The 26763-nt window shown below is 44.6% G+C and overlaps 1 protein-coding gene across 1 annotated transcript; it reads left to right on the top strand.

Annotated features, from left to right (window-relative positions):
• The first annotated feature begins 6870 nt into the window (after positions 1–6870).
• BRI3BP (BRI3 binding protein) lies at positions 6871–19776 on the top strand. The gene is made up of 3 exons (XM_035099204.2): positions 6871–7154; positions 13829–13931; positions 17664–19776. The coding sequence occupies exons 1-3, from the start codon at positions 6957–6959 to the stop codon at positions 18080–18082; spliced, it is 720 nt and encodes a 239-aa protein (XP_034955095.1). The 5' UTR covers positions 6871–6956; the 3' UTR covers positions 18083–19776.
• Positions 19777–26763: the final 6987 nt, after the last annotated feature.

Genomic DNA, 26763 nt, shown 5'->3' on the forward strand with positions numbered 1-26763 from the left:
TTGGAGAGTGACTGTGGGGCTCCGCCTCCTGCAAGCAGCTTTTCAAGGACAGCTCACCTCCCATTTTCCCGGGTAAGCTTCCGCCAGGGCTGATGATGGAGGAGAAGGAGGAAAGAGTGCATGCACGGAACTAGGTCTGTTTTTCAATGCAAATAAGGGCGGGGTATGGAAAGAGGTGCATTGACAGCAGCAGCAGCAGCTGCCAAAGGGGTTAGCGTAAATCTATCTATATGTATGTACGTATATAAAACCGGATCTATGACTGTATGTATATAAAATGTGCAATGCAGTGTATATACATGCATATGCCTGTGCATCTCATGTACATCTCTGTGTGTGTGATGAGTGTACACACACACACACACATCTATAGAAAGAGAGAGGCCAAAGATTTTAGCTTGCACCTACCTCAACTGCTCTGTTGTTAATCAGAGACAGCTACAGCCAAAGTGACAGTAAATACAAGCACGCACGCACACACCGAGTTGGGGAGGTAGGAATAAGGAATTTAAAAAGGCAAGGGAACTTTATTTAGGGCAGGCATAGGCAAATTCGGCCCGCCAGATGTTTGGGGACCACAATTCCCATCATCCCTGACCAATGGTCTTGTTAGCTAGGGATCATGGGAGTTGTAGTCCCAAAACGTCTGGAGGGCCGGGTTTGCCTATGCCTGATTTAGGGCATTCTTCTGCACTCCATGCTTACATTGGCTTTGGACCAGTTTAACTGATCGTGGTTCTGCCCCCAAAAGAATTATGGGGATTATAGTTTGAAGGAATGCTTAAAGGGCTCAGATGGAGGCAGCCACCTTGCTGAAGCAAAACAGGCCTGGATGGGAGACCACCCTTGAAAGAAGGAGCAGAAAATCCTATGAAAATATGCTAAGTGGGATCAGCCAGCCTCCTGACACAGGTGTCACTGCTGCTTACCTGGATGGGGCATGGTAGGCAAGGCAGGAGTGTGTATTTAATGCTAGTTCTACTCAAAGTAGACCTGCTGGAGTTAATGGCTTGAATCCTTACAGCAGCCCTGTAAAGCAAGTCAGTATTAATAGCCCGCATATTTCAGATAATGGGGATCAAAGCTGAGATAAAGAGGCTCACTTCAAGCAATCTGACTACCTAATGTGGCTGTAAGATTCGAATTGAGTGCTTCCTGATTGGTAGCATCAGTCTCCAAGCCACTATACTACACCAAGAGTTCCACACAAAAGAGATGGGAATATAAATAGAACTGTGTGCATGCATGCAAGAGCGCATACATATATGTATGTATGTATGTGTGTTTGTAACACACATGGCCTTTCTGTCTTCATGAGGAAAGGACAGTGGCAACTTGGGAATTACTACTCCTAACTGAAAACAACAAAGAACATTGTAGGTTTTGCTACAATAGTCTGCACTTTTACCCCTCTGGAAATGACTCCTAAGTAAGTGCCGCTTCAGAGATCTCTAAGTGTCCCCTTTCCCAGCTCCCGGAGTTTCCTCAGATGAAAGAGTGGCTTCAGGAGTGACCAGCTGTCCCGCAGATGCACCCTCAGACTCCAGGCTGGGTTGCAGCCAGTGTAAAGGTGAAGCAATATGAAGAAATAGTGCATATCTGCAGCTGCCAAATCTCCTGAAATCCAAATCCTTGACCACAGGGAGGTGAGATTATGAGCACAAGGATGAGCACACTGAGAGAGGCGGTAGAGCCTGGTGGCCCCAGTACTTCAATCGATATTGAGCCTCTCCCTTTTGCTGATCTATTGTACTTTCACTTGGCCCTACAGGACAAAGTGAAGTGTGCTGAGAAATTGGGTGATTCAAACTTGAAAATGGGGAGAGAATCATAGACTCATAGAATTGCAGAGTTGGAAGGGACCCCAATGGTCATCTAGTCCAACCCTCTGCAATGCAGGAATCCCAACTAAAGCATTCATGACAGATGGCCATCAGCCATGGATGCAAAACTCATGAATGGGGTCTGTGACAAAATACTGTAGCTTTTGCCAACTTTTGGCTCCTTTCTATAAGATTTAACTCCTTCCCTTGAAGAAGCTGTAAATGGACCCCTGACCAACATACAGCTTCCAGGTCATGTGGCCAGCATGACAAAGTCACTTCTGGAGAACCAGAGCAGCACACGGAAATGCCGTTTACCTTCCCGCTGTAGTGGTACCTATTTATCTACTCGCACTTCGGCGTGCTTTCGAACTGCTAGGTTGGCAGGAGCTGGGACCGAGCAACGGGAGCTCAGCCTGTCGCGTGGATTCAAACTGCCAACCTTCTGATCGGCAAGCCCTAGGTTCTGTGGTTTGGAAGGTGCTAAAGCCCTGAAATTTTATGTTAAAACCAAGACCTGGATACCAAGCCTCTGAGCATGCACAGGGTATCATTCCTACACCACAAATATGTATCTTCTCATACACATCTAAGTGGTTTAAGTGGGGAGGGTAATGAATGTAAAGGCAGGGAATGAGGTTTCCAGGATGATTTGACAACTCTTTTCCATGCTCCTCCTGTTTGCTATAGAATAATAGTCAGGCTGTCCTTCCTCTCTAGGAAGCAATTTAGCAATGCTCTATGGTAGTGGCACCTAGACTATAGATGAAAGAACTCTGGAAGCTTTTCGTGTGACCTAGCTGGATCTTAATGTGTAGTTTCTCCTATCATGATTGGCAGCCATCTTTCATGTCACCCCTGCATGTGATGCCTTAGTACACAGATGTGCAGCGTGGCAGAAAACACATGCATAAGAGCAAAGCGGTTGTCTCAAATACCCGACTTTCTCCAATTCTGACATTTGGCCAAGAGGATATATTTCTGGTTGGCCCAATAAACTTCTGTCTAATTAACAACCTCATCTAAGAATGTGACCAATATATTTACCTGCTGTTTGACAGATCAGGCTTTTTCTTGCACATATCATGATCAAAGTGATCATCTGGTTAATTTTGTTATTAAATTTGCTTTATCTTGTTATTGAATGGCTTGTGTGTTTGAATCACTGCTGGCTGTGATCCTTTTAGCACAGCTCTCTTAACAAACAGCTCAGTCATTTGGTGGGAGGGCAGATTAATCCCCTGTTTCAGCACACCACAGTCAGATTAAGCAGCCATTGGCTGACGCTTGACTGGTTCCACATCAGCCCAGCGCCAGGAGCATGCAACATCTAGGGAGCAAGGCAGAAGCTGACACAAGACCTGGCCAATTGCCTGAGATGTTGAAGAAACTCACCCCGGGAAGACCAATGAGCTGGAAAGCTGAAAGGAGGTGTGACCAATCAGAGAGGCAAGCTTGATGGTCGTGCAGAGGATGGTAAGCGCATGTATTTTGGTTCCCACATAGGCGGATGTGAAAAGGCAAGGCTGATTGCTACAAAACACACACAACCCACTGAAGAAAGAAGGAAGCAATAGACTTTTATTTCAACACAAGTCACACAGCTGGGTGGATGTGAAAGGAGTATTGGGGCCAACTGTATTAGCAAACACTGTTCAGTGGCTACGGATTGCAAGTACAGCCAGCTGAAGTCAAATAAAGAGAAACTGATAAAGCAGGATGACCAAGGTTGTGCCTGGCAAAGGGACAGACAGTATGACATAATGGTTGAAGCTTTAAACTGAGGTCAGAGAAACACAAGTTCTAATCCTCATTCATCCACAAACCTCACTTTAAAAAATGTATTGTGGCCTTGGAACTGTCAGTATCTTTTATTCTACCCTAACTCACAGGGGGGGGGGGTGAGAATAAGATGGGAGGACAGGGCAGAGAACCATGCACACTGCCCTCAGTTTCTTGGTTGAAGGGTAAGGGGGGAAATAATAATAATATTGGTAGTTTACTGCCCAAGCCTATACATGTCTACTCAGAACTAGGTTCCATTAAATGTGGCTTACTCTCAGGGAAATGTATATACGATTGCAGTCTTAGGCTTTATTCATTCCAATCATTGGTGCCTTCAGGTCCAAGCCCTCACATCACAACTTACAGAGAGAAATAAAAACACTAGAATATCAGACAGAAAATACGTTGAGTGGATACAGGCAAACAGAAAAAACGGAATGATATCACCTGGACTCCCTTAAGGAAAAGCAATAGCCAAACATTTTTAAGGTTCATTTAGAATCCCGGTCCAAAGGGGGCCAAACAAATGTTAACTGCTAATCTTTGCAGATCCACACTATATCTTTAAAGCACATCCAAAGGACATTTAAAGCCATGAGTTCTCCTCACTCCAAAATTCCTGGAAACTGTAGTTTGTCGAGGATGCCAGGAATTATAGCTCAGTGAGGGGAAATATAGAGTCCCCAGGATTCTTTGGGGAAAGTCATTGTTGTGTAGTGGGTATTCAGTGATTTCAGCCCGGTGCAGATAAGAAGCTGGAGGTGAGGATCTGGTACAACATCTCTTTACTTCAAAGAACAGGTAAGAGCCAGAACACAGGAATGGGGGAAACTGGGGCTTATATAATAACAGAGGACTAGCAGGGGAAATATACATTTTGGCGGGAACCAATGGCACGGATTCCTCCCGTGGAAACCAATCCGGCAGAGGATCCAAATCCTGCACCCTGAACCAGCAAATGATAGACGTTCCCGCTGGAACTTGTACATTCAAATAAACTCTGTGATACAATAGAATAAACTCTATATTACAATACATAGTTGGCTGTGCTATTACTTTAATACACAACAGTCATGTGTGCCCATTGGATCCGCCCATACTGAGGATCTGCCCAATGCCTCCTGCAGGATTGAACACCATTCCCAATTACTTGCTGGTCCAAGTATTGTGCTCCACAGTCCCCAACACCAGAGAATTAAAAGACCACTGAGACTGGTTTGAATCAAAACAGGCCACAACTTTATTGAATACACAGATGAAAGAGGTTTGGCTTGGGCATGGAGCAATAAAAAACACTTCAGGCCCGCCTGGCGGAAGTGATGCATAGGTCAATCTGGACAGGGGCTCCTAAGATTTATATCAAATAGGGTGACCCCTGAAGGGACCACTGTCTGGGGGAGTGTCATTGGCCCTGGTCCCTGGCTGGGAGTGAGGACATGGCAGCTCCCCGGATCCCTTTAACGGGATACCCCCAGCGCTTGGAAGGGCAGGCAGAGACTACAACCTCCCCTCTATCCAAGACAAGGATTCCCCCAATGCCCAACCCAGTTGTGACAATTGCTATTAGGTAGGCAAAACCCCCAGGCTGGAGTCAATTTCTCTGGTGGCCCAATTTCTACCGGGACCCAAAATAGCGACCACCGTAGCCACAGCAAGGTTCTTGAACAGTAACTTGAACCAAGGGTGGGGAAAACCCTGGCAAAGGAAAAGCAGGTAGCTCCCCAGGTGTGGGCTGTTTAAATGGCCAGGGAGCGTACCTAAGGGAAACATTCCTGCTCTGTCGACTCCGCCTCCTAGCCCAGCCCATGTCCGAGCCTTCACCCCATTTGCTGATCCCAGGAGCAGGCTAGGATCCGGCTCCAGATAAGTGGTGGGGGCCCACGCTGCCTATCAGGACAAGAAGCTGATGCCACAATTCCTTTCCTGGGGATTTAGGGGAGTGTCTGCCGCCCCACAACGGGGGCGGACTTCTACAGGCAATTATTTTATTAAATATTAAACTGAAAAGAATTTTGTTTTGTTTTTAGATCCAATCTTTCCTCCAGTGAACTCAATACAGTGGTACCTCTGGTTAAGAACTTAATTCGTTCCGAAGGTCCGATCTTAACCTGAAACTGTTCTTAACCTGAGACACCACTTTAGCTAATGGGGCTCCCGCTGCTGCCATGCCGCTGGCATGCAATTTCTGTTCTCATCCTGAAGCAAAGTTCTTAACCTGAGGTACTATTTCTGGGTTAGCAGAGTTTGTAACCTGGAGCGTCTGTAACCTGAAGCGTCTGTAACCCGAGTTACCATTGTACAGTATACATAGTTCACCCCAATCTCATCTGGTGACTGGCTCAGGGTCACCCAATGAGCTTCATATGGGATTTGAACCTGTGTCTCTTTGGCACTAATCAAAACATGTTAAGCCTTCCAAGGAACACTTTCCACATATATTTGACTGCTGAGGAACAACTCTGCATCTGTCTGTTTAATTCTTTTTAAACACTCCTGCACTCTCCGTCGGCATTCCCTCCCCCCCTTGCATACCTCATGGTCCCGGCGGGGCAGGCAGGCGAAGGGGCAGGATCCGGCCATCGGCCTCGGAACAGGAGTCCCGGGATGGGCCAGCGGTTAAAGGGGTAGGATCCTGGCGTCGGCCTCGGAGGAGGAGCCACCCACTCTCCGTTGGCGGCCCCTCCCCCCTCACATACCTCAGGGTCCTGGTGGGACCCGGCGGGGCAAGGGGCAGGATCCGGCTGTCGCCCTTGGAGCAGGAGTTGCCGTGGGGGCGGTTACAAAATAGCCTGGCGCCACCAGCACTGCCCATGATTCACTTCTTAGTAGTTGGGTTCAATTCCTATAGTTACCAGGGAGTAAGCCCCGCAGAAGATAGATTTAGACTAATAGAATGGTAGAGTTGGAAGAGCACCCAAAGGGCATCTAGTCCACACCCTGCAATGTAAGCTGGGAAAACCCTGGCTGGTGGCCGCCCACACTTCTGCCTGCTATAAATCACACATTAAAACAACAGCAACCAGGTGTTTTGTTGTGAAATGAACCGTAAAAAAACAGGTAAACTGAAATGATCTCGCTGAGAGAAAAGGCCTGCTGGAATCAAGGGACGAGGTCCGTTTATTTCCATGGGTCCGCTACTCTATGAGGAGGGAAGCCGAGGCGAAGAGAAGACGGCCGCCATTAGGGGGCGCTGCCCCGCCGGGAAAGAAGCCGGCCGGGTCACGACGCGGGGCGAGCGCTGCTCTGACAGCCACCACCACGGCGGCCGCCGCCGCCCTCACGCTCGCCGCGCTCGGCGCTACGAGTAGGCCGCGGCTGGTGGCCGGCGGCGGTGGCGCGCGCGAGAAGATGGCGGCGAGAGGCGGCCGGCGGGTGCTGCTGCTGCTCCTTTTCTCGCTCTCTCTCCTCTTGCTGGCGGCGCCCGGGGCTTGGTCGGCGCGGGGCCGCGGGGCCGACAAGCAGAACAGCCTCCGGAGGGCAGCCACCGGCGTCTACCAGGGCGTGAGCGGCCTCTTCGGCGAGGAGAACGTGCGCGCCCTGCAGAAGGTGAGGCGCTGGGGAGGCCGCAGCGGCGCCTGGCCTGGACTGAGATGGGGCAGGCCCGTCGCTCCCGGGGGGTCGCGCGGGTTCCAATTTAACTGCAGTGGATAAAAAACGGGGCAGGTGCTGGCGGGGGCGCGATGCTTGCCTTTGAGATGTGGGAGCGATAGGGGGCAGGCAATGACCCGGAGAGGCAATATCCGTGTCCTCTGGGTTTCTGTCACTAAGGATAGTGGTTTGTTTAATGGCAAGATAATAATACTGTAACGGGAAACTACCAACTCTACAGCTGCTGCAAAGATTATACTACAGTACTAACTGAAAAATGACGTGGAGGGAAAGCGTAGCTCGTACAATGTCTGAATGGGTTGGGGAAATTTGGTCCGTAGCAACACAATTAAGCGGACTCCTTTGCAAAAGAATACATATGAAAACAGCCTAACGAACAGTATAAAAAGAATACGCGTAAGCCAGGTTTAGGGGGAGAAAGCAGGTATTTTGTGTGTGTGTACAACGAATTCAGTGGCAAGTGCTGCTTTCAGCCTTTCTGTACCTCTTTATATCAAGGTACACCTGTCAAATAATCTTCCACTGGTTTGACCCGCATATTGGTTGGCTTTCAAAATTGCTTTTCCTATCCATCTCATCGGCCTTCCTTGCAACTCATGGGAGCATGTTAGTGGGACATCTCTCTGGGCTGCAGAGACCAAAGAACACATTACTCACATATTCATATAGCAGAAGCCCAGTGTGTTCTCCCCCCCCCCCCGCCACTGGAAGAGCTCCTTTGGGTTTGAGTAGTAGAAAGCAGATACATAATGGTGTAGAAGTGGCCATTTCCCCTGCCTTTGAAACCTGGGGAGGAGGATTCAAAATGGGAAAACTGAGGAAGATTTTGGTATCCTCCCCTGCCTCATCAATTTGCCTCCTAACAGCTTCTCTAGGAGAAAATATATCCCTTAGACTACGGTTATTGGTGGTTGCAGGGCTGTCTTTAGCATATACGCTGCTGGGGTTCAGAGATCCGCCCAGTGCCCCCAAATTTAATTTAGCCCCCAAATTAACTTTTATTATGCTTATGTCAGATACCACGCTTACGCCTTATCTCTTGTTTATAAAAGAAGGGAGGAAAAAGAAACAAACTTTTTTATTTGCTCATTTATTTACAATACACTTATACTTAAGTATATACCACCACCACACTTAAATTTATATGTATTGTTTAGGCACCTACTTAGGAGAAACATCAGTCGTGTCAAAGGTACCGCTGACCCTGCTTCTGCATAGAAGCGCAGCTGCAGCAGCTCAATACAATACATAACATAATATTTAGATGTAAGGGTTAATTTCGTGTGTGTGGCGCCGCTGAGAATGACAAGCGCCGTCGTTGAATCTGACAAGTGCCACCGTCGTTGTGAATGATACTCTTTGGTAAATGAGTGCACAAAGTCGAAAGTCCTTTAGTGAAACAGTAGGTATACATTTTGGTAATACCTAGGTATATATGTATTTTGTTTTTCTAGCTTGATCAAAATTATTTATTATTTCATAACAGGTAGATAGTTAAGAGTTTAGGCAGCTTCAGCGGTGGGCGCCTGCCAGAATTCGGTGCCCGGGTGCCCCGCACCCCTGGGTGAAGACGGCCCTGGGTGGTTGCATCCATGACTTAGTCTTAGAGATTGAGTTGTGTGAAAGGCAGACAGTAAAGCTTTGTATTAATTCTCTGTAAGAATGGAGAATTTCTGTAGATGCAGCTTTTCTCAGCAATAATTGCTGAAATGCCTTCCTGGGCTGTAACTTTAAGGAACCAATGGAAATCTCTTTAACTGGAATGTGCTGTTTTTGAGTGAAATTGCACATAAAGGTTTCTCCTTCAATTCCTTTTCCTTTTAGGTTGTAAGCCTAAAAGGGGGGACTTTATTATCACTGACAATTTTTGTAAATCATTCTGGGACTCTCTCTCTCTCTCTCTCTCTTTTGCTGAAGGGCTGGATATAAATCCCTTAAATAAATACATAGGTGGACGCATTGAACATCCAAGCCTGCTGCACCTATAGGAAAAGGAAGGATTCCTTTGAGCTTGAACCTGGAGGACAGGAATTGAAGTGTTTAGAACACTATGGAAAAAGGGAACCCCAACTAATGACCTTGCCTCAATCTAGAAGACCTGTTTTTGTCTTTGACATATCCCTACACTATTTGTCCTTTTGCTCCTTGGCAGTACTTGCCTGACATCCTGCCAAAGCAGCACAGAAATTGATGCTTTTCCTTTCGTGACCTCCCTTTCTGCGTGAAGGTGCTGTTTGATTGCAAAGCTTAGCATTGGAACTGAGATGCTGTTCTCTTGTCCACGGAAACCACAGCAGAAAGGTCCTGTTTCCAAAAATGAAACCTCTTTATGGGGAAGGGAAATTAGGTAGGCGGAGGGTAGTGTGTATAGGAAATACTATGAAATAAGGGATACTTTTTATCCTTTAAATGAAATTGTGCTCACTGTTATGTGAGGGAACACACTGGTTCATTTTCCTTCAGTGCCTTTAGAAAAAATGGAAAATGTGCTGCCTCCCCTTGCTATTCGCCATAAGCTGATAACTGAGAGTCTCTTCAAAGTGCGGGTCTTGAAAACCAACTCACAGAGTCATAATTATAGGTAGGTCTGCCGTAGTCAAAACAAAATTTAAAAAATCCTTCCAGTAGCACCTTAGAGACCCACTAAGTTTGTCATTGGTATGAGCTTTCGTGTGCATGCACACTTCTTCAGATACCTGATATCTGAAGAGGTGTGCATGCATACGAAAGCTCATACTAATAACAAACTTAGTTGGTCTCTAAGGTGCTACTGGAAGGATTTTTTTTATTTTGTTTCGATCACAGAATCATAGTATTGTAGATTTGGAAGGGACCCTGAGGGTCCTCTAGTCCAATCCTTGCAATGCAAGAATCCTGTCCACAGCCGTCTCTAGATGGGCTTGAACCACCAACCTTCTGGTTAACAGCCAGACGCACCGAGCCAGCTCAGGAAGAAAAAACTCAAACTGATGTCTCAGTAATTTAATGGGAGGCCCTTGGGCACAAGTATCAGTCTTCATGGCTGAAAGCCTGTGGCAACCCTGTGTCCCAGAATTTAAGTTCTAGTCTATGTTGAGTCTGGTGTTGCATTTCCCTTGCACAAATTTGTGTGTGGCCCAAGAGTTTAGGTAAAGGGACCCCTGACCATTAGGTCCAGTCGTTACCGACTCTGGGGTTGCGGCGCTCATCTCACGTTATTGGCTGAGGGAGCCGGCCTACAGCTTCCAGGTCATGTGGCCAGCATGACAAAGACGCTTCTGGCGAACCAGAGCAGCACACAGAAATGCTGTTTACCTTTCCCGCTGTAGTGGTACCTATTTATCTACTTGCACTTTGATGTGCTTTCGAACTGCTAGGTTGGCAGGAGCTGGGACCGAGCAACGGGAGCTCACCCCGTCGCGGGGATTTGAACCACCAACCTTCTGATCGGCAAGCCCTAGGCTCTGTGGTTTAACCCACAGCGCCACCCGCGTCCCATGGCCAAAGAGTGTAGTTTTGATTTAAATTAACGCAAGTCTTCCACTTCAATGGCATTCTACTTAAAGCATGAATTTAAAGAATATAATGGAGACAGATTTTGATGCTCAAAAATTAAACTCAGAAAGCAGGATTTTGTAGGAGTTATTCTACTTCTTGCTGCTTCTGAAGAATTGCTTATCAGACCTTCCATCGTTAAACCCACATTGATTTATCTGCCAAGGAATTCCTGTGTATTACCGGTAATCCCATGTAAGGCATTCTGCCAGTTCTTGTGGGGCATCTCATCTTGGGCAACTGAGTGTGTACACAGAATGTTCTAACACTTCCCTGTGATTGTGCATTGCAGGGGAACATCAGAAATTGTTGGGCAGGGGGAGCTTGTTAGCCATAGCGGATAATTTCACGAAGGAGCCTCAGGATTTGAAAACCACTGCTCTGTAGCTTGTAATTTCTAGTATGTTCTATCTGAAGCCATGTACTTCTATTACAGTATTGAATAGTTATTGTGCAACATACAGTGGAACCTCGGTTTATGAACACCTCGGTTTATGAATTTTCGGTTTATGAACGCCGCGGACCCATCTGGAACGGATTAATTCACTTTCCATTACTTTTAATGGGAAGGTTCGCTTCAGTTTATGAACGCTTCAGTTTATGAACACACTTCCGGAACCAATTACACCCATGTTTCAGTTTATGAACGCTTCAGTTTAAGTACTTCGTGGACCCGTCTGGAACGGATTAATCCACTTTCCATTACTTTCAATGGAAAAGTTCGCTTCAGTTTATGAACGCTTCAGTTTATGAACAGACTTCCGGAACCAATTGTGTTCATAAACCGAGGTACCACTAGTTATATTCTGCCAGTGGCATGGTGGATAGATGTAGGGATTTTGCAGCCGCTATCCACAGGACTTTGCAGTCTTCATAGACAGCAAATTGAGGTGTAATATGGAGAAGTCAGAGATGAAAAAATGGGTTGTGTGGTAAGGATGGAGAAAGCTGAAAATGAAGAATGCAGTAAGAGAGAGACATTGTTGGAGGAGGAGGAGATGCTGCAATCCTGGGAACATAGGAAGCTGCCTCATAGCGAGTCAGATTCTTTGTCCATCTGGTGGAGCAGGAGAGACTTGGGATACATGCAGTTTATAAAGTGAACATTAAGGGGCGGGATCTGTGGTAGAGCACATACTTTGCATGTGGAAAGTCTGAGATTTGGTCTCTGGGTAGGGCTGGAAAAGACTGAAGGCCGCTGCTGATCTGTACACAATTCTCAGCTGCATGGAGATGCACAAGTGGGAAGGAGGAGCGAACAGTTGTGGAAATTACAGTTTGTTGGTTGCCATCCGTCTGTCTTTGGAGACAATGGAGGGGTGCGCCTTTAAGGGTGAGGTCAAACTGCTAGAAGGTTACAGCACCTGCTGTGGCTTTAGAGACATGTTTTGTTGCAGATGGAGGCAGTGCTGCTGCAGACGCACAACTTGACTATCTCCAAGCACTGTGGTCTGCAAGGGATTCCCACATGGCAGGGTTGATGTTGCCAGCCTTCTTGTCATGTTTGCAGACATCTTTATATCACAGAGTAGAATATGGTAAATGAGCTAGGCAAGGGAAATTGGGTTATGAGGGAGGAGCTAAAGGCCTCTCCTAGGTTAAAAAATGTTTTTCCATATCTGGGAAAAAGGTAGTTTGGACACCTTTTCCTTGTTGCATACCGTAGTTGTTTGTTTTTACTTGCTGAGTGGGGTTTTTTTTATAAAAAAAATAGTAACTCCCGCCTGCAGCCTGAATTGGTAGGTACGGTGGTACCAGCTCATCTTGCATATGTGGACCAGACCATAGTCCAGTCATGGGAAGAATACTAAGCATTGGAGAGTTGCATTCTTCTGGTATAATTGGTTCATCTAACAGTAACATTGGCGTGATAGACATTGAATACTTGGTTAATTTTTACAAGGCTTTCTTCTAGCTCATTTACCAGGGTCATGTTTGAGCAGGAGCTAGTGTCCACAGAAGGGTTCTTTTTAAAAACAACAACAACACACACACACAGTAGGAGAGTGGTTTAAGTGAAGAATAGTGTAGCTCTTCCAAGAGAAATCTCGAAGAATTGTGATGGAAGAAGAAAAATCTGAGGCAAGATTTTGTGGCATGGAGGAAGCTTACCAGCCATTGTTAGTTGTTCATTCATTTAATCTCCACCATAGGTCACAAGATACTGGAGACCTTGATGACACATATTTAATTAGGAAGAATGATGGGAGTCCATTGGGTTGGGTTGGTAATGAATAAAGCATGTTTATAATTTTATTTCACTTTCCCCCACTAATATACTTAACAGTTTTGTGCTGTTTGCCTGAAATTGCTGTTATTTGCAAAATAAAATAGTGACATGTGCATATCATTAACCTTCCTTAAAAATCTTGACAGTTGCATATTGGAATGTCAGGTATTTCTGTGTATGTGAGAATCCTAAGAGTGCATATTTCTCAAATTACCTGTAATGAATTGGTTGAAAGTTTTGGGGGGGAATGGTTTCAGTTGTAGACTAGAAAAAGCAAATATTTAAAGCCTAATCTTAGCTTTGCTTTAGTCCATTGTTATCTACAGATTTCAGCATGCCTAAGTCATGTATAGCATCAAGCTGTGCAAAATATTGATCAGTTATTGTCTCCCAACCCTGTGAAGTATCTCACTTCTGGGTTTGTATCTCAGTGACACATGCTAGCTTGCATCAGCTCCTAGGTTCTGTCTAGAGCATCTCCATTTAAAAAAAATCTCAGGCAGCAGGACCAGCTAAGATTTACTCACCCAAGATTTGGGAGAGCAGCTGCCAGTCAGGGAACACTACTTTTGGACTAGTTTGATCAACAGTTTGACTCTATGTAAAACAGCTTCTGGGTTCGGCCCCAGAACTTATTTTCAGAACTTGGGTCCAAACCTAGATTAAGTGTGCCTCTGATCAAATGCAGAGAACACTTCTCCTACCACTTTCAAATACTGTGCCTGCCTTTGCATCTGCACATTTGATTTAAGGTTAATAACTGTATGTAAGAGCTGGGGTGATAAATTCTTCAAGTATTATAAGTGGAATAAAACTTCTAACGTTTGTCTCTGCTCTGTTTTTTCAGTTTTTCTCCAAACTGACAGAGCGATTTGTATATGGTGTGGATGTTCTAGTAGATACATTTTGGAGAATATGGACTGATCTTCTGGATGTCCTTGGGATTGATGGTACGTGTGAAATGCAGAGCTAGTTTTTCCCTCATCAGTGCTTCTATTTTATAAATGCATAAGTTCTGGAACAACTTTAAGGTAGGTTTTCAAAATATGAAGTAGTTTTTGAAGCAAAATGGTATGTACAGTTCCTTAATTCGATGGAAGAAACATAAATAGTTTGATTCTCAACAGTGGTAAGTATGGGCACCAAAATGTTAAAGTTGATCCGCTGGGGTGGGGGAAGGTAGGGATCTGGTCCGCCAGGTGGAAAGGTTCCCTTCCCCTGCTGTAAGGCAGTTGTTCTCACTCAGGCATTAACCAGGATGGTTGAGGGTCAAAAGAGCCGAGGGTCACCCTTCACATCTCCTTAGATCCTGTCTACACCATCACGCTGCGCATGATGAAAAGCATCCATAAGATATCTTGTTTGCCACCTTGGTCTTCTTTGGGGGGAAGGCTGGGGTAATAAATAAAAAAAGGGCAAACAGAAACCAAATCTTAAGATACCTAATTTTATCCCCTGAAGGCCCATGACTGATAAGTCATTGATGGTATGGGTGGAAAGTGGGCTTGTGGCTTAGGTTGCAATACTTAAATGCGCCCCATTAGATTCAAATGGGGCTTGCTTCTAAGTATAAATTTATAGGATTGCATTGTCAGTTATATTATGCCTAGAGATGGATTCTTGCCTAAGATGCAGGATAGAATGCATTCTCTGAAAAGTTAGCATAACTCAATTGGACATTAGGCAACATCCTTTTTCCCTCTGAAAGGGCAAAGGAAAGAAAACTTCCTGGTGATTTATTTGCTTCTTGTAATTGCTTGAGGGGAAAGAGGAAGAAGCCCTTTAAAAACCCTTTCCTCCTTACTTGATGAATTAAATTGATGTGGTCCCTACAGAATAATTGTGGTAAAAGTCATTAAGATAGATATATATGTTATATATAATCCCTTCTCAATGAATGCATTTTGTAGGTGTACTATGTCAAATTGCTTATTTAGAGCTACTATGAGGGGATTTTAATAATAATGTACTGGTGTTGGGGTGGGGAAAACTTATAGAAGGTCCATCTGCTTCTATCTCAGTTATTATACATTCTTCTGGGTGGACCTTTCCCAGCAAAGCTTTTGCAGCAGCAGTAGAAGTAGTAGTAGTTTTCATCAGAAAAAATATCAAGTGGTTTGCAAAGAAAAATATGTAAAATAATAAACATTAAATGGAAAACATCAAAAACTATAAATAGTGCAAGCTGTAAAACGTCAAATTCCATAACATAGAATTTCCACTCACTTAATACACTTTTAAGAACTCAGCTAGATTGGTAAAGAAAAAGTGTTTTATATGTGTTGTGTATGTCATATAACACTGTGACACCAGATGGCGCTGTGGAGTCCAGTCTTTCCCTACCAGATTTCCATAGGATTTCCGACTTGAATACCGTAGGATTTTATGGGAGGGATTCAGTTGAGCTATGGCAGTTATTCCATCAGCACAAGCTTTTCAGCTTGCCAGGTGGAACAATTTCCCCTCCTCCCCACACACTGTTCTGGGGGTTCCCCTGACCCCCACCTCAAGCTAAGTGGGCAAAAGCAATTTGTGCTGGCTTCCACTAGTGGGACTTATTACTTTAATCCCATCCTGTGTAAATACCAATATTACACAAGAAATTCTGTTGGGGGGTGCTGAGTGCTGTTTGTAACTAAAGCCAGCTGTAAATGCATCTTCTTAAGAGATTGATTATGCCATCCCATGACAGGGTTGGAGGAAGGGCATTTTATGTTTGCCCTGTTGAAAATTAGGAATTTTAGTTTCCTGGATTGCTTCAGTGGAAGAAGAGTACTACCAGGGAAGTGGGAATAGGTTGTACCTCAGTAGTAGAGAACAGTAGTAGAGAGGTCCCAGATTCAATCCCTGATATCTCCAGGTAGAGATGGGAAATACTTCTCAGGCATTGTAGGCAATAGTGATCTAGATCAGGCATCCCCAACCTGCTGCCCTCCAGATATTTTGGCCTACAACTCCCATGATCCCTGACCACTGGTCCTCTTAGCTAGGAATCATGGAAGTTGTAGTCCACAACATCTGGATGGCCGAAGGTTGGGGATGCCTGATCTAGATGAACCAATAGTCTGACTTGATGTAAGGTCCCTTAAGATCCAGCTCTTCTCCCTCGCTGATCTCCATTCCAAGAAGTCTTGCCCAGAATACCTCCTTGCTCCCCTTCAAATCCTTCCTCAAACCAATTTTTCTTGTGAACTCTTTGGTTTTACAGTGGTACCTCCAAGACGAAATTAATTTGTTCCACGAGTCGTTTCGTGTTGCAATAATTTCGTCTTGCAAAGCGCGGTTTCCCATAGAAATGCATTGAAATTTAATTAATGCGTTCCTATGGGAAAAAAAGAAGCGTGCAAAAAAAAAAAAGGCTGCCGACTCAACTGCCACGGCCGGAAGTCTTCAAGGCTCTGGGGAGGGGGAAGCAGAAGGAGGGCCAGGGGTCTGGAAGGAGTCCGGAAGCCATACAGAGATGGGAGAAAGCAAGGCCGGAGCCGTGAGGTCTCCTTCCGCCGCAGCCTCTGCTCCTTCAGGTGCTGCCGCTGTTCCCGCCAAGGGCCACCTGGCAAGCCCTGCTGCAGCTCCTGCCGGAGCCGCAAAGCCCACTGAGGAGGGCAAGGCCGGAGCCGCAGAGGCCACCATGAGCACCGCACCACAGCAGGAGGCAGAAGCGGCGGCTGTGGACGTCACTGGAGGAGTCCTAAAGGTAAGTGGCGGCGGCGGCTTTCCTTCCCCTCGCGAGGCTGCTTCGTCTTGCGAAGCATGGCCATAGACGGCTTTGTTTTGCAAGCCGTCCAAAAAAATCACAAAACGCTTTCGTTTTGCGATTTTTTTTGTTGTGCGAGGCGTTCGTCTTGCGGGGTACCACTGTAATCCCATAGTCCTTTCCCTTCACTGCAAAAAACAAAACAAAAACCCAGCATTTTCTTATCTTTATCCTTACTTTTCTCCTTCCTCCACTCATGTTGTCTCCCTCACTATCAAAAATTAGAGGGAAAGCTCCTTGGGGCAGAAATCTGTCTTTCTCTTTTCCTCTTTTTAAAATGTGTTTTCTGCAAAGTTTTGGTGTATATAAATAATAATTTCTTTTGTATCGTTGCTAAGCATTACAGGAGGTGAGCGAGTGTATTATTCCCCTGCTGCCATCTTTAGAACCTATATGTTCAACTCTTTCATTCCTCTATTGATATCGTTTCCTGCTTTTAAAGTATCATTTAGGAGTTTTCTCCTTATGCTTTTAATTATGGTATTATTCATAGCTGTATCTACAAAGGTAAGGTAAAGGTAAAGGGACCCCTGACCATTAGGTCCAGTCGTGACCGACTCTGGGGTTGCGCGCTCATCTCGCATTATTGGCCGAGGGAGCCGGCATATAGCTTCCAGGTCATGTGGCCAGCATGACAAAGCCGCTTCTGGCAAACCAGAGCAGCACATGGAAACGCCGTTTACCTTCCCGCTGTAGCGGTTCCTATTTATCTACTTGCATTTTGACGTGCTTTCGAACTGCTAGGTTGGCAGGAGCTGGGACCAAGCAACGGGAGCTCACCCCATTGCAGGGATTCGAACCGCCGACCTTCTGATCAGCAAGCCCTAGGCTCAGTGGTTTAACCACAGCGCCACCTGGGTCCTACAAAGGTACTACCTACAAAGGTAGTGACTATATTAAATAAAGCTTTCTCTGTTTGAATTTTCAGGTTCCAACTTGACCCATTATTTCAGCCCTGGGTCCCTCGCCAACAACCCCACCCGTGCTCTTTTGCTGATTGGCGCCATCTTGCTTGCTTATTGGTTTGTCTCTCTCCTCCTTGGGTTCTTCTTCTATCTCTTACATGTGCTGTGTGGCCGCTTCTTCTGGATCGTGAGGGTCGCCCTCTTTGCACTTTCTTGTGTGTACATCCTTCAAAAGTATGAAGGTGAGCCAGAACATGCGGTCCTTCCGCTGTGCTTTGTAGTTGCTGTCTATTTCATGACTGGACCTGTTGGTTTCTATTGGAGGAGGAACAGCCACAGCACCCTTGAGGAGAAGATTGACCATCTTGACAGCCAGATCCGACTCCTGAACATACGTCTTTCTAGGGTGATCGAAAACATGGATAGAGGAGGTGACCAATGAAACAAATGGTTTATCTCACTTTCAACACCAGCTCTCTAGGAAATCACCAAGTACTGTCTCTAGTTCATGAAAAGTTAGCGAAGCAACAAGCCAACACGGATAAAACAATGTGCAACATTAAGCCGTTAAATGTTAACATTAGTTTATCTAGACAATATACTGAAAGAAAAAAATGCACTTGAAAGATAAGATTCTTTAGCTGTATATTCAGAGATTTTCCTCCATGTGTAGAATTTTATCCGCTTACTTTTTTCCAAGCATTTAGAACATATTTTGTAAAAGGTTTTTATAAAGGCATATTGAGTAGTCTATTTAAAATTAATTAAAAATGAAAATGAGGTTTATGCATATTTGACATTTTGAAGAGAGAAAGCTTAAAGAATTATATCAAATGCTTTTGTTAAGAAAAATGTGGGGGTCAGCTTCTCATTTTTATAATTTATTTTTCCCCCCCCTGCTCTCACCGATGACTTACTTTCATTACCTCAAGTTGCCTTTTTATATGATTGCAGAGGAATTTCTTCTACTTAGAACAGAAGATCACACACCATGGGTTTTAGTGGCAAGTGTCTGTGGGACACAAAGTGCTCTTTAAAGAAGAACTTGTGGGTTTTTCTGTGTTTTTCCTTTGGCTGGCCATATTGAAGCCGGGATTCGGAACCTGTGGTCTTCCAGACATTGGTGGGCCATTGACCAAGATAATTGAGTCTGGTAGACATTAGAGTCCAGTAACATCAGCACACAGGGCCACAGGTTCCCTATCCCTGCTGTAAGAGTTTCTCCCAGAGAAAGTAGTTCACGCAGAAGGCTGCATTCTTGCTCCTTTGTAGTGAAAGCAGTGAATGCACCCATGCAGGGTCTCCACTAGCAATGTGTAAAGGTACACACCTCCAGAACCTCTTGCAAAAGCCCTCTTGCCACAAATACAATGGGAATTAAAAGTATTCCTAATACTCCTACCCAGTGGTTTTTTTGAGGTGGTATGTGCCAGTACAGTGTACCATGATCTCTGTTTCCCAGCCACCATCTTGCCACTGCTGCCACTAGCCCCCCCCCCTCTTGCTTGCTTGCTTGCTCCCTCCCCGCACCTGCCCTTTGGGAAGGAGGGAGTAGGACACCAGGATCCTGACAGAGCCTTGTGTCTTGTGCCTCATTCCCAAGCTGGGCAAGCACTTCCTGGGCACGAGGTTCTGTCAGCATCCTGGTGCCCTACTATCTCCTTCCAAAAGCCAGGCAGACAGGCTTTAAAAAGGAAAGTGGAGGGCATTTGGACCCTGTCAGAGCCCTCCTGCCTCTGTCCCAAAGCCAGGCACGTGCTTCCTGGGCTTGGGGGAATGAGGCACAAGGTTCTGCCAGCATCCTGGAGCCCCGCTGCTTCCTTCGCTTAGCAAGGGTAGAGTGCCTCCCCCTTTTGCCCACTTGACTTTCCTTCCTCCAGCTATTTCTAGGCAGTGAGTACCAGCACCTTATTTTCGGGGGGGGGGCACTGCTCCTACCTAATCCCCACCCATTTTAATGCAACTTAAGCTGGAAATAACTAACAACAAAAATCAGCTTTAGTTAAATAAAAGTGACTGGAAAGGAAGGCATTGTACACAGTGGTGGCAGTGCAGTTGGCCTTTGCGATAAAATATTTTCCATGCAGAAGGAATGTTAAACAGAAATTATGCACCACTGTCTTTACAAGGGTGGGGTGGGGTGGGGTATCACATCAGGACCCTCTACATCAGGCTTCCTCAAACTCGGCCCTCCAGATGTTATTGGCCTACAACTCCCATGATCCCTAGCTAGCAGGACCAGTGGTCTCAAAACATCTGGAGGGCCGAGTTTGAGGAAGCCTGCTCTAGATGGTTTCTTTATTTGTTGGGGGAGGGGAGCAGTGTATAAAATGATATTGCAAAGACATTGGCTGCTGAAATCTTTCTCAGGGCCATTAAGCGGCAATAAATTAAATTAAATAGTAACTTACTTTCAGGAAGATCTGGTGCTTTTTTCGCTTGAAATCTGCTTCTACACAGTGGGTCTCTGGTGAGGATGCTTGCATTCAGACTGCTAAGATCACAACCAAGGGATCAGCAATAGTTTGCTAAAATGATGATACAGGGTTTGTGTTGTGAAATATGCCTATGAAATAGTGATGCGGCAGTCAAGTGCTGTACTAAAAAAGTGACCTTCTGTTGCCTCAGAACCAAGTTCTATCCACTGACCCTTAGCATTTGTTTGTAAAAATAGTGTTTTTAAATAGCATGCTAGACAAAAGCAGGAAAGCTTGGAAAGTGCTTTGTCAAATCCTGTCTACATGTGTCCATTCATAGAATGGATGTAGAACTGAGTAGGATTTGGCTAAGCTACCCTATTACTTTAGCTGGATAATACCAGAGTTGCTAAAAGTTTTGGTATGTAATCAAACTATACATGATAGATAGATATTTAAAATCTTGCTCCTTATGTTGACACAATTATTGGCATTTCAGGTTTTGAAAACCACAAAGAGCCACCAGATACCATTTTTTAAAGAAAGGTTTTGCAACTTATTGATAGTTGACTTACAGGCATATGTGTGCCTTCCCTCCCCATCTCCTGCTGGCAATTCGCTCTGGAGTAAGTATCACAATGGAACTTGATTCTGAATAAGTATACAGAGGACTGCAGCCAGTCTCTGCAATCAAATGCTCATAACTACTGTTGGAAAAATATACCCTTGGTATAAAAACTGGATTTCTTTTCAGATGAGAAAACCTCTATGAAATTTACCCCATTGCTTAAAATTAGTTTCCCATGGCTATAGTGAATGCAAGAAGAATGTATATATTTTTATACACAAAAACATTTCACTATATAAGGTTATTGTTGAGAGAAATACTGATGTACATAGTTTGTACACTATGCTTGGATAGTATAAGTAAAACTGGGTGTGTGTTTTCTTAGCTTCCCCCCTTCTCCATTTATGTATGGTCTGTTTTTAAAATTAGAGAGGAGCACAAAGTATTGTCCAGTGTACTTGAAAAATGTTCTGACCATTATTACAAAATGCAGCTATTACACTTTTGAAGGTAAATGTGATGTTATATTAACAGTTTTCTCAAGTTCTATAGGATACAAGCTTTGTTCTTCCTGTAATTGACTCCTTTGTTCTGTTTCTTCGTAATCTCATCCCATTGGATGAGTCAGACTTCTCTGATTTGTGCTGCTGCTGTATCTAGAGGCACTTAAGAGAAGAGAAAGCACCTATATGCTCATTTAACCAATGTATACACTGAGAGACAAGAATGTTCAAGGGGCAAGCAAAGCAGCAGGGCAGTGCACTCAGTCATTGGCAGGCATAAAATCATAGGCTTAAATACACATAATCACTTTTCAATTATCACTAGCACTGCTTTGGTATTGCTGCCTACTGTGATTCCTTCAGTATGGACTTGGGTTGGAATTGCTGGGCTGCCTTGCTTATTCCTCTACAAGCTGTCTTTTTGCATTCACATCAAGAAGTTCCTCACAAAGGAGCCTATTAGGGTCAAAATTAAAAATAGCCAAGACCATTTAAAGTCATAATGAGTACCGTAAGTGTAGGGAGAACATGCCAGATGTCTTAACTAGGAGGCTTGCATATGTCCTCCCTCTTTCCTCACCCTTGTTGCACTTCTCTGGTGTGCTAATATTCTTTTCCTTTCCATGGCTGTTAAACTACCTACATCTGTGCTCACCATGTGGTTCTAAGGCATTCTTGGTTAGGGCCAAGGGAGACAAAGCACAGTGCCAGGGATGGGAAACTTGTTGCTTGCCAGATATTGCTGGAGCACAACTCCCATCATCCCTGACCGCTGGCCATTCTGGTTGAAGCTGATGGGAGCTGGAGAACAACAGAATCTAGAGGGCCACATGTGCTACATCATGGCTAAAGCAAACTGCAGAAGAGAGAGGGCAATTCACACCCTAGACTAGAGCAAATGATAAGTCAAGGGGACCCTGCACTTCTTGCCTATGATTAGATGTTTGGCCCAGTGAGACACAACACAATGAATGTGAACGTGTGTTGAGCTGTTTGTGCTCCCAGTGTGGAAGAAACCATTGTGCATGTGTCCACCTTTCATTTCAGCTTGATAAATGAACTAAATTCCTTGGAAGCTACTACTTGAGAGAACCTCATGCTTTACTCTACCAGTGGTTCGCAATTGTAGTGGAAACATCAATCTGTGTATCAGCTGTGGTGATAAATAGAACAGAGTTGCTGTTTCCTGAATGTACTGCTTTTTAAGAAGTGATATTGGATGTTCAAGTACTGTGTACCGAAACTACTGTAGCTTAGTGGCATATTCTGCCCTCCCAAGATGTAATCTGCTTTCTAAAAGTTTATTTGCATAGTTAATGTGCACAGTTCCTCTGCTTCTGCTGTAGCTTTGTTTTGATGAAGGTAAATATTTGTTTCCTTGTGACTCATGGACCATCCCAATAATCTGTATTTGGCAGCTAGTGATATATCTTGACCTATTTATCTATTTTCCCCCTTTTGGAGAACATGAAGTTATACTGTGTTCTGCATGTGAATTTAAACTTGGATGATTCCATTGAGCTATGATGACAATTGCCATGTTAGAAATCTTTTTCTGTTGTAAAGCAAGGGGGGAAATGTTGATTGTGACACTGTTTATCAGCACTGAACGTAGTGACCTTGTATCCTGTTTGGACTTCTGATCTTAAGTACAGTATTAGGTAGTTTTTAAAAAGTCTATATGCCAAAATTGTGTGTTCTTTTTTAAAAAAATTGGTCTGAAGAAAATGTGTGTATTCTTTTAATTATGATCTTTAGGGAAAGACTAGGTTTTGCTCACAATAATGTTGAGTAGTCATAATGATCTCAAGCTTTTTTTAAGAAAAAGAAACTGCTATTCATGTCCTTATTTATTAACTGACCACCAGCTCAATGTACTACTATTTAGTGGACTATTTGTAGACTGATTTCACAACTGAATTATGGTGTTGTGACCAATTAAACTTTAAATGTTTACTGTAACTTTGCAATGCAGTGGAAGATTTTATTCTCATGATTTTGGGGATGCATTGAAGAAAACCCTGGGGCACTTTGGAAGCTGATCATGGATTCATCAGTAAGAATGTCAGCAGTAAAGGTGGGCACAATTACATGACAGGTGACCATTGCCCATCATTATCAACCTTCCTTCATGGTGCCTAGTTGCAGGAGAGCCTGGTGCATTATAGTGTGCTCTTTCTGATGGCAAGGAAAGGAGTTGAGCACAACAGGTCTAGTGCCTGCTCTGCATTCATACGCAACATAGAACATGTTCCAGAATCCTTTGCCACACATGAGCTTTGTGGAGAAGGTTCCCTGAGGCTTTTAAGACCACTGGGTTGTTGTGTTTCTCCCACCTTTGGCATAAAAACAACAGGCTGCACACTAGATTAGTAGCATCCTAGAACTTGAATTTTTGAGAAAGATTCTGTTCCTTGTGGAGGTCAGATCATGTCTATCTGGCCCAGCCATCATTGGCTGTACAGTTTCCCTCAAAAAGTCAAAAGCTAAATGGGATGGCAGTAGCTACCACCAATCTGTTTTGGGTTGTATCCAGTGTTATTCCTTCTCAGAATATGGGCATGACTAACTTAGGTTCATTAATTTCAGTGGGTCTACTTAGCTGGATGCTATATGTAATATCCAGCTTCTGGTAATCCAAGATATAGAACCTTTGAATCTGGCCATTTCCTTTTTACCAATCTCTGCAATGACGACTCATTCTCTCTATCCACACACAACTCATCATTCTCCCCCCCCCCCAGCAGTAATCAATAAATAAGGGCTTGAGGGCATCCTAAGCAAGTTTGCAGATGACACCAAATTGGGAGGGGTGGCTAATACCCCAGAGGACAGGATCACACTTCAGAATGACCTTAACAGATTAGACAACTGGGCCAAAGCAAACGATGAATTTTAACACGGAGAAATGTAAATGTACACTTGGGCAACAAAAAATGAAAGGCACGAATACAGGATGGGTGACACTTGGCTTGAGAGCAGTACATGTGAAAAGGATCTAGGAGTCTTGGTAGACAACAAACTTGACATGAGTCAGCAGTGTGATGCAGCAGCTAAAAAAGCCAAAGCAATTCTGGGCTGCATCAATAGGAGTATAGCATCTAGATCAAGGGAAGTAATAGAACCCCTGTATTCTGCTCTGGTCAGACCTCACCTGGAGTACTGTGTCCAGTTCTGGGCACCACAGTTCAAGAAGGATACTGACAAGCTGGAATGTGTCCAGAAGAGGGCAAGCAAAATGGTCAAAGGCCTGGAAACGATGCCTTATGAGGAACGGCTTAGGGAGCTGGGTATGTTTAGCGTGGAGAAGAGAAGGTTAAGGGGTGATATGATAGCCATGTTCAAATATATAAAAGGATGTCATATAGAGGAGGGTGAAAGGTTGTTTTCTGCTGCTCCAGAGAAGCGGACACGGAGCAATGGATTCAAACTACAAGAAAGAAGATTCCACCTAAACATTAGGAAGAACTTCCTGACAGTAAGAGCTTTTTCGGCAGTGGAATTTGCTACCAAGGAGTGTGGTGGAGTCTCCTTCTTTGGAGGTCTTTAAGCAGAGGCTTGATAGCCATCTGTCAAGAATGCTTTGATGGTGTTTCCTGCTTGGCAGGGGGTTGGACTGGATGGCCCTCGTGGTCTCTTCCAACTCTATGATTCTATGATTCTATTTGAAAGAAATGCTTCCTTTGTGTAAGGAAAGTGGTTTGCTCTCCTGCGCTACCTTATAAGCACCTTATACCATCACCACCCACCCAAATCTTTGTATGTATTAGGTAACTATTCAATTTCTCTCTTTTATAGGTTCTCCAAACCATAATTTTGGAGGCTGTAGGAATGGTTATTTCTGCATCCTTGTTAACACCAGATCACTCAGAAAGCTCAAGTTGCAGGAGGCTTCGGGTGTTCGCACCTTGATTTTTATACTGCTTTCCCATTATTGCAGCAGAATAGGATCTGCCAAGTAGTTATCTACCATCTAACCTACCCCACTCCCAGAGCAAACTTTGACAGATGGGTAGGGTGTAGGCAAAGTGGAAAGGCATTTGTTCTTCCTTAGGAACCAGGACTGTGGCATCAAAATGGCAACTAAAATTTGAACTTTCCTCTTCATCCAAGACTTTTAGAGAGGACTCCCCTGCCTGAGTGCCTGCAGGTCCTGTCCCTGCCTCTCACCATCTGGCCCAGGGTGGGGCCTGACAGGCCTCAAAAGGACTGCTGCAGCAGAGTTCTTTTTAAAATGTTTCTTTAAAATTTTGGTTTTTGCCTTTTTAAATTCTTTGTGGTGTGGGGGGCGGGAGGAATGTTTAGTCGGGTTTTAGTCGGGTTTGGGAATTTGTTTAATTTTGGCACATTTTTAATTTTTATTGTTTTTTATTGTTTTGAGTGCTTATATACGGTAGGTTTTATTTTGTTCTTAATTGGAGGGGTCAGGGCTGGGGCAGGTTCCACGGGGGGGGGGGGGGCGGAATGCACTGGGACAACCGATCTCAGTGATAACAGGTAGGAGGAGGAGTTACGCTGAGACCAGACCATGTCATTACCGAGGAGGCAGGTTTAGTCATTTTCTGAGGACTATCCCTGCCTCCGGGTCTGGTCCTGACCGGATGGACCAGAGCACGCCAGGCACTCCTGTCTTTCACTGCCTCCCACAGTTTGGTCAAACTCATGTTCGTAGCTTCGAGAACACTGTCCAACCATCTCATCCTCTGTCGACCCCTTCTCCTAGTGCCCAGTGAGCACCCAGGGTTGATTTCCTTCAGAATGGAGAGGTTTGATCTTCTTGCAGTCCATGGGACTCTCAAGAGTCTCCTCCAGCACCATAATTCAAAAGCATCAATTCTTCGGTGATCAGCCTTCTTGATGGTCCAGCTCTCACTTCCATACATCACTACTGGGAAAACCATAGCTTTAACTATATGGACTTTTGTTGGCAAGGTGATGTCTCTGCTTTTTAAGATGCTGTCTAGGTATGTCATTGCTTTTCTCCCAAGAAGCAGGCGTCTTCTAATTTCGTGACTGCTGTCACCATCTGCAGTGATCAAGGAGCCCAAGAAAGTAAAATCTCTCACTTCTTCCATTTCTTCCCCTTCTATTTGCCAGGAGGTGATGGGACCAGTGGCCATGATCTTGGTTTTTTTGATGTTGAGCTTCAGACCATATTTTGTGCTCTCCTCTTTCACCCTCATTAAAAGGTTCTTTAATTCCTCACTTTCTGCCATCAAGGTTGTGTCATCTCATTAACCACTCATTAACTCATTAACCAACATTAAAAACAATCAGCTCCACTGCAAGCATTGGGGAGGGGGGAGCAACAGGCATCCTAATGTTTGTGCTTTATTTATTTATGGCAAAAAATACTACAGTATTACACTACACAAGACACAGGTAGGTAGCCGTGTTGGTCTGAGTCGAAGCAAAATAAAAAAATTCCTTCAGTAGCACCTTAAAGACCAACTAAGTTTATATTTTGGTATGAGCTTTCGTGTGCATGCACACTTCGTCAGATACACTACACAAGACAGTAAAGAAATCCCGCCCTTTCTGCTGGATTTGCGACCTTAGTGCGGCCCCCTCCGCGATGCCCCCGCCTCTCTCTACCCACGTGAGCTTTGTGCCCGTTCTCGCGAGATTGGGCGGC

The sequence above is a fragment of the Zootoca vivipara genome, chromosome 17 (assembly GCF_963506605.1).
Source record: "Zootoca vivipara chromosome 17, rZooViv1.1, whole genome shotgun sequence".
NCBI classification, from domain to species: domain Eukaryota; kingdom Metazoa; phylum Chordata; class Lepidosauria; order Squamata; family Lacertidae; genus Zootoca; species Zootoca vivipara.

Bases quoted from the DNA above. Each gene is read 5' to 3' on its own strand.
- BRI3BP (XM_035099204.2), top strand. From the start codon at position 6,957: ATGGCGGCGAGAGGCGGCCGGCGGGTGCTGCTGCTGCTCCTTTTCTCG. The intron at 7,155-13,828 runs GTGAGGCGCTGG...CTGTTTTTTCAG, and splicing joins ACGTGCGCGCCCTGCAGAAG to TTTTTCTCCAAACTGACAGA. The intron at 13,932-17,663 runs GTACGTGTGAAA...TTGAATTTTCAG, and splicing joins GGATGTCCTTGGGATTGATG to GTTCCAACTTGACCCATTAT.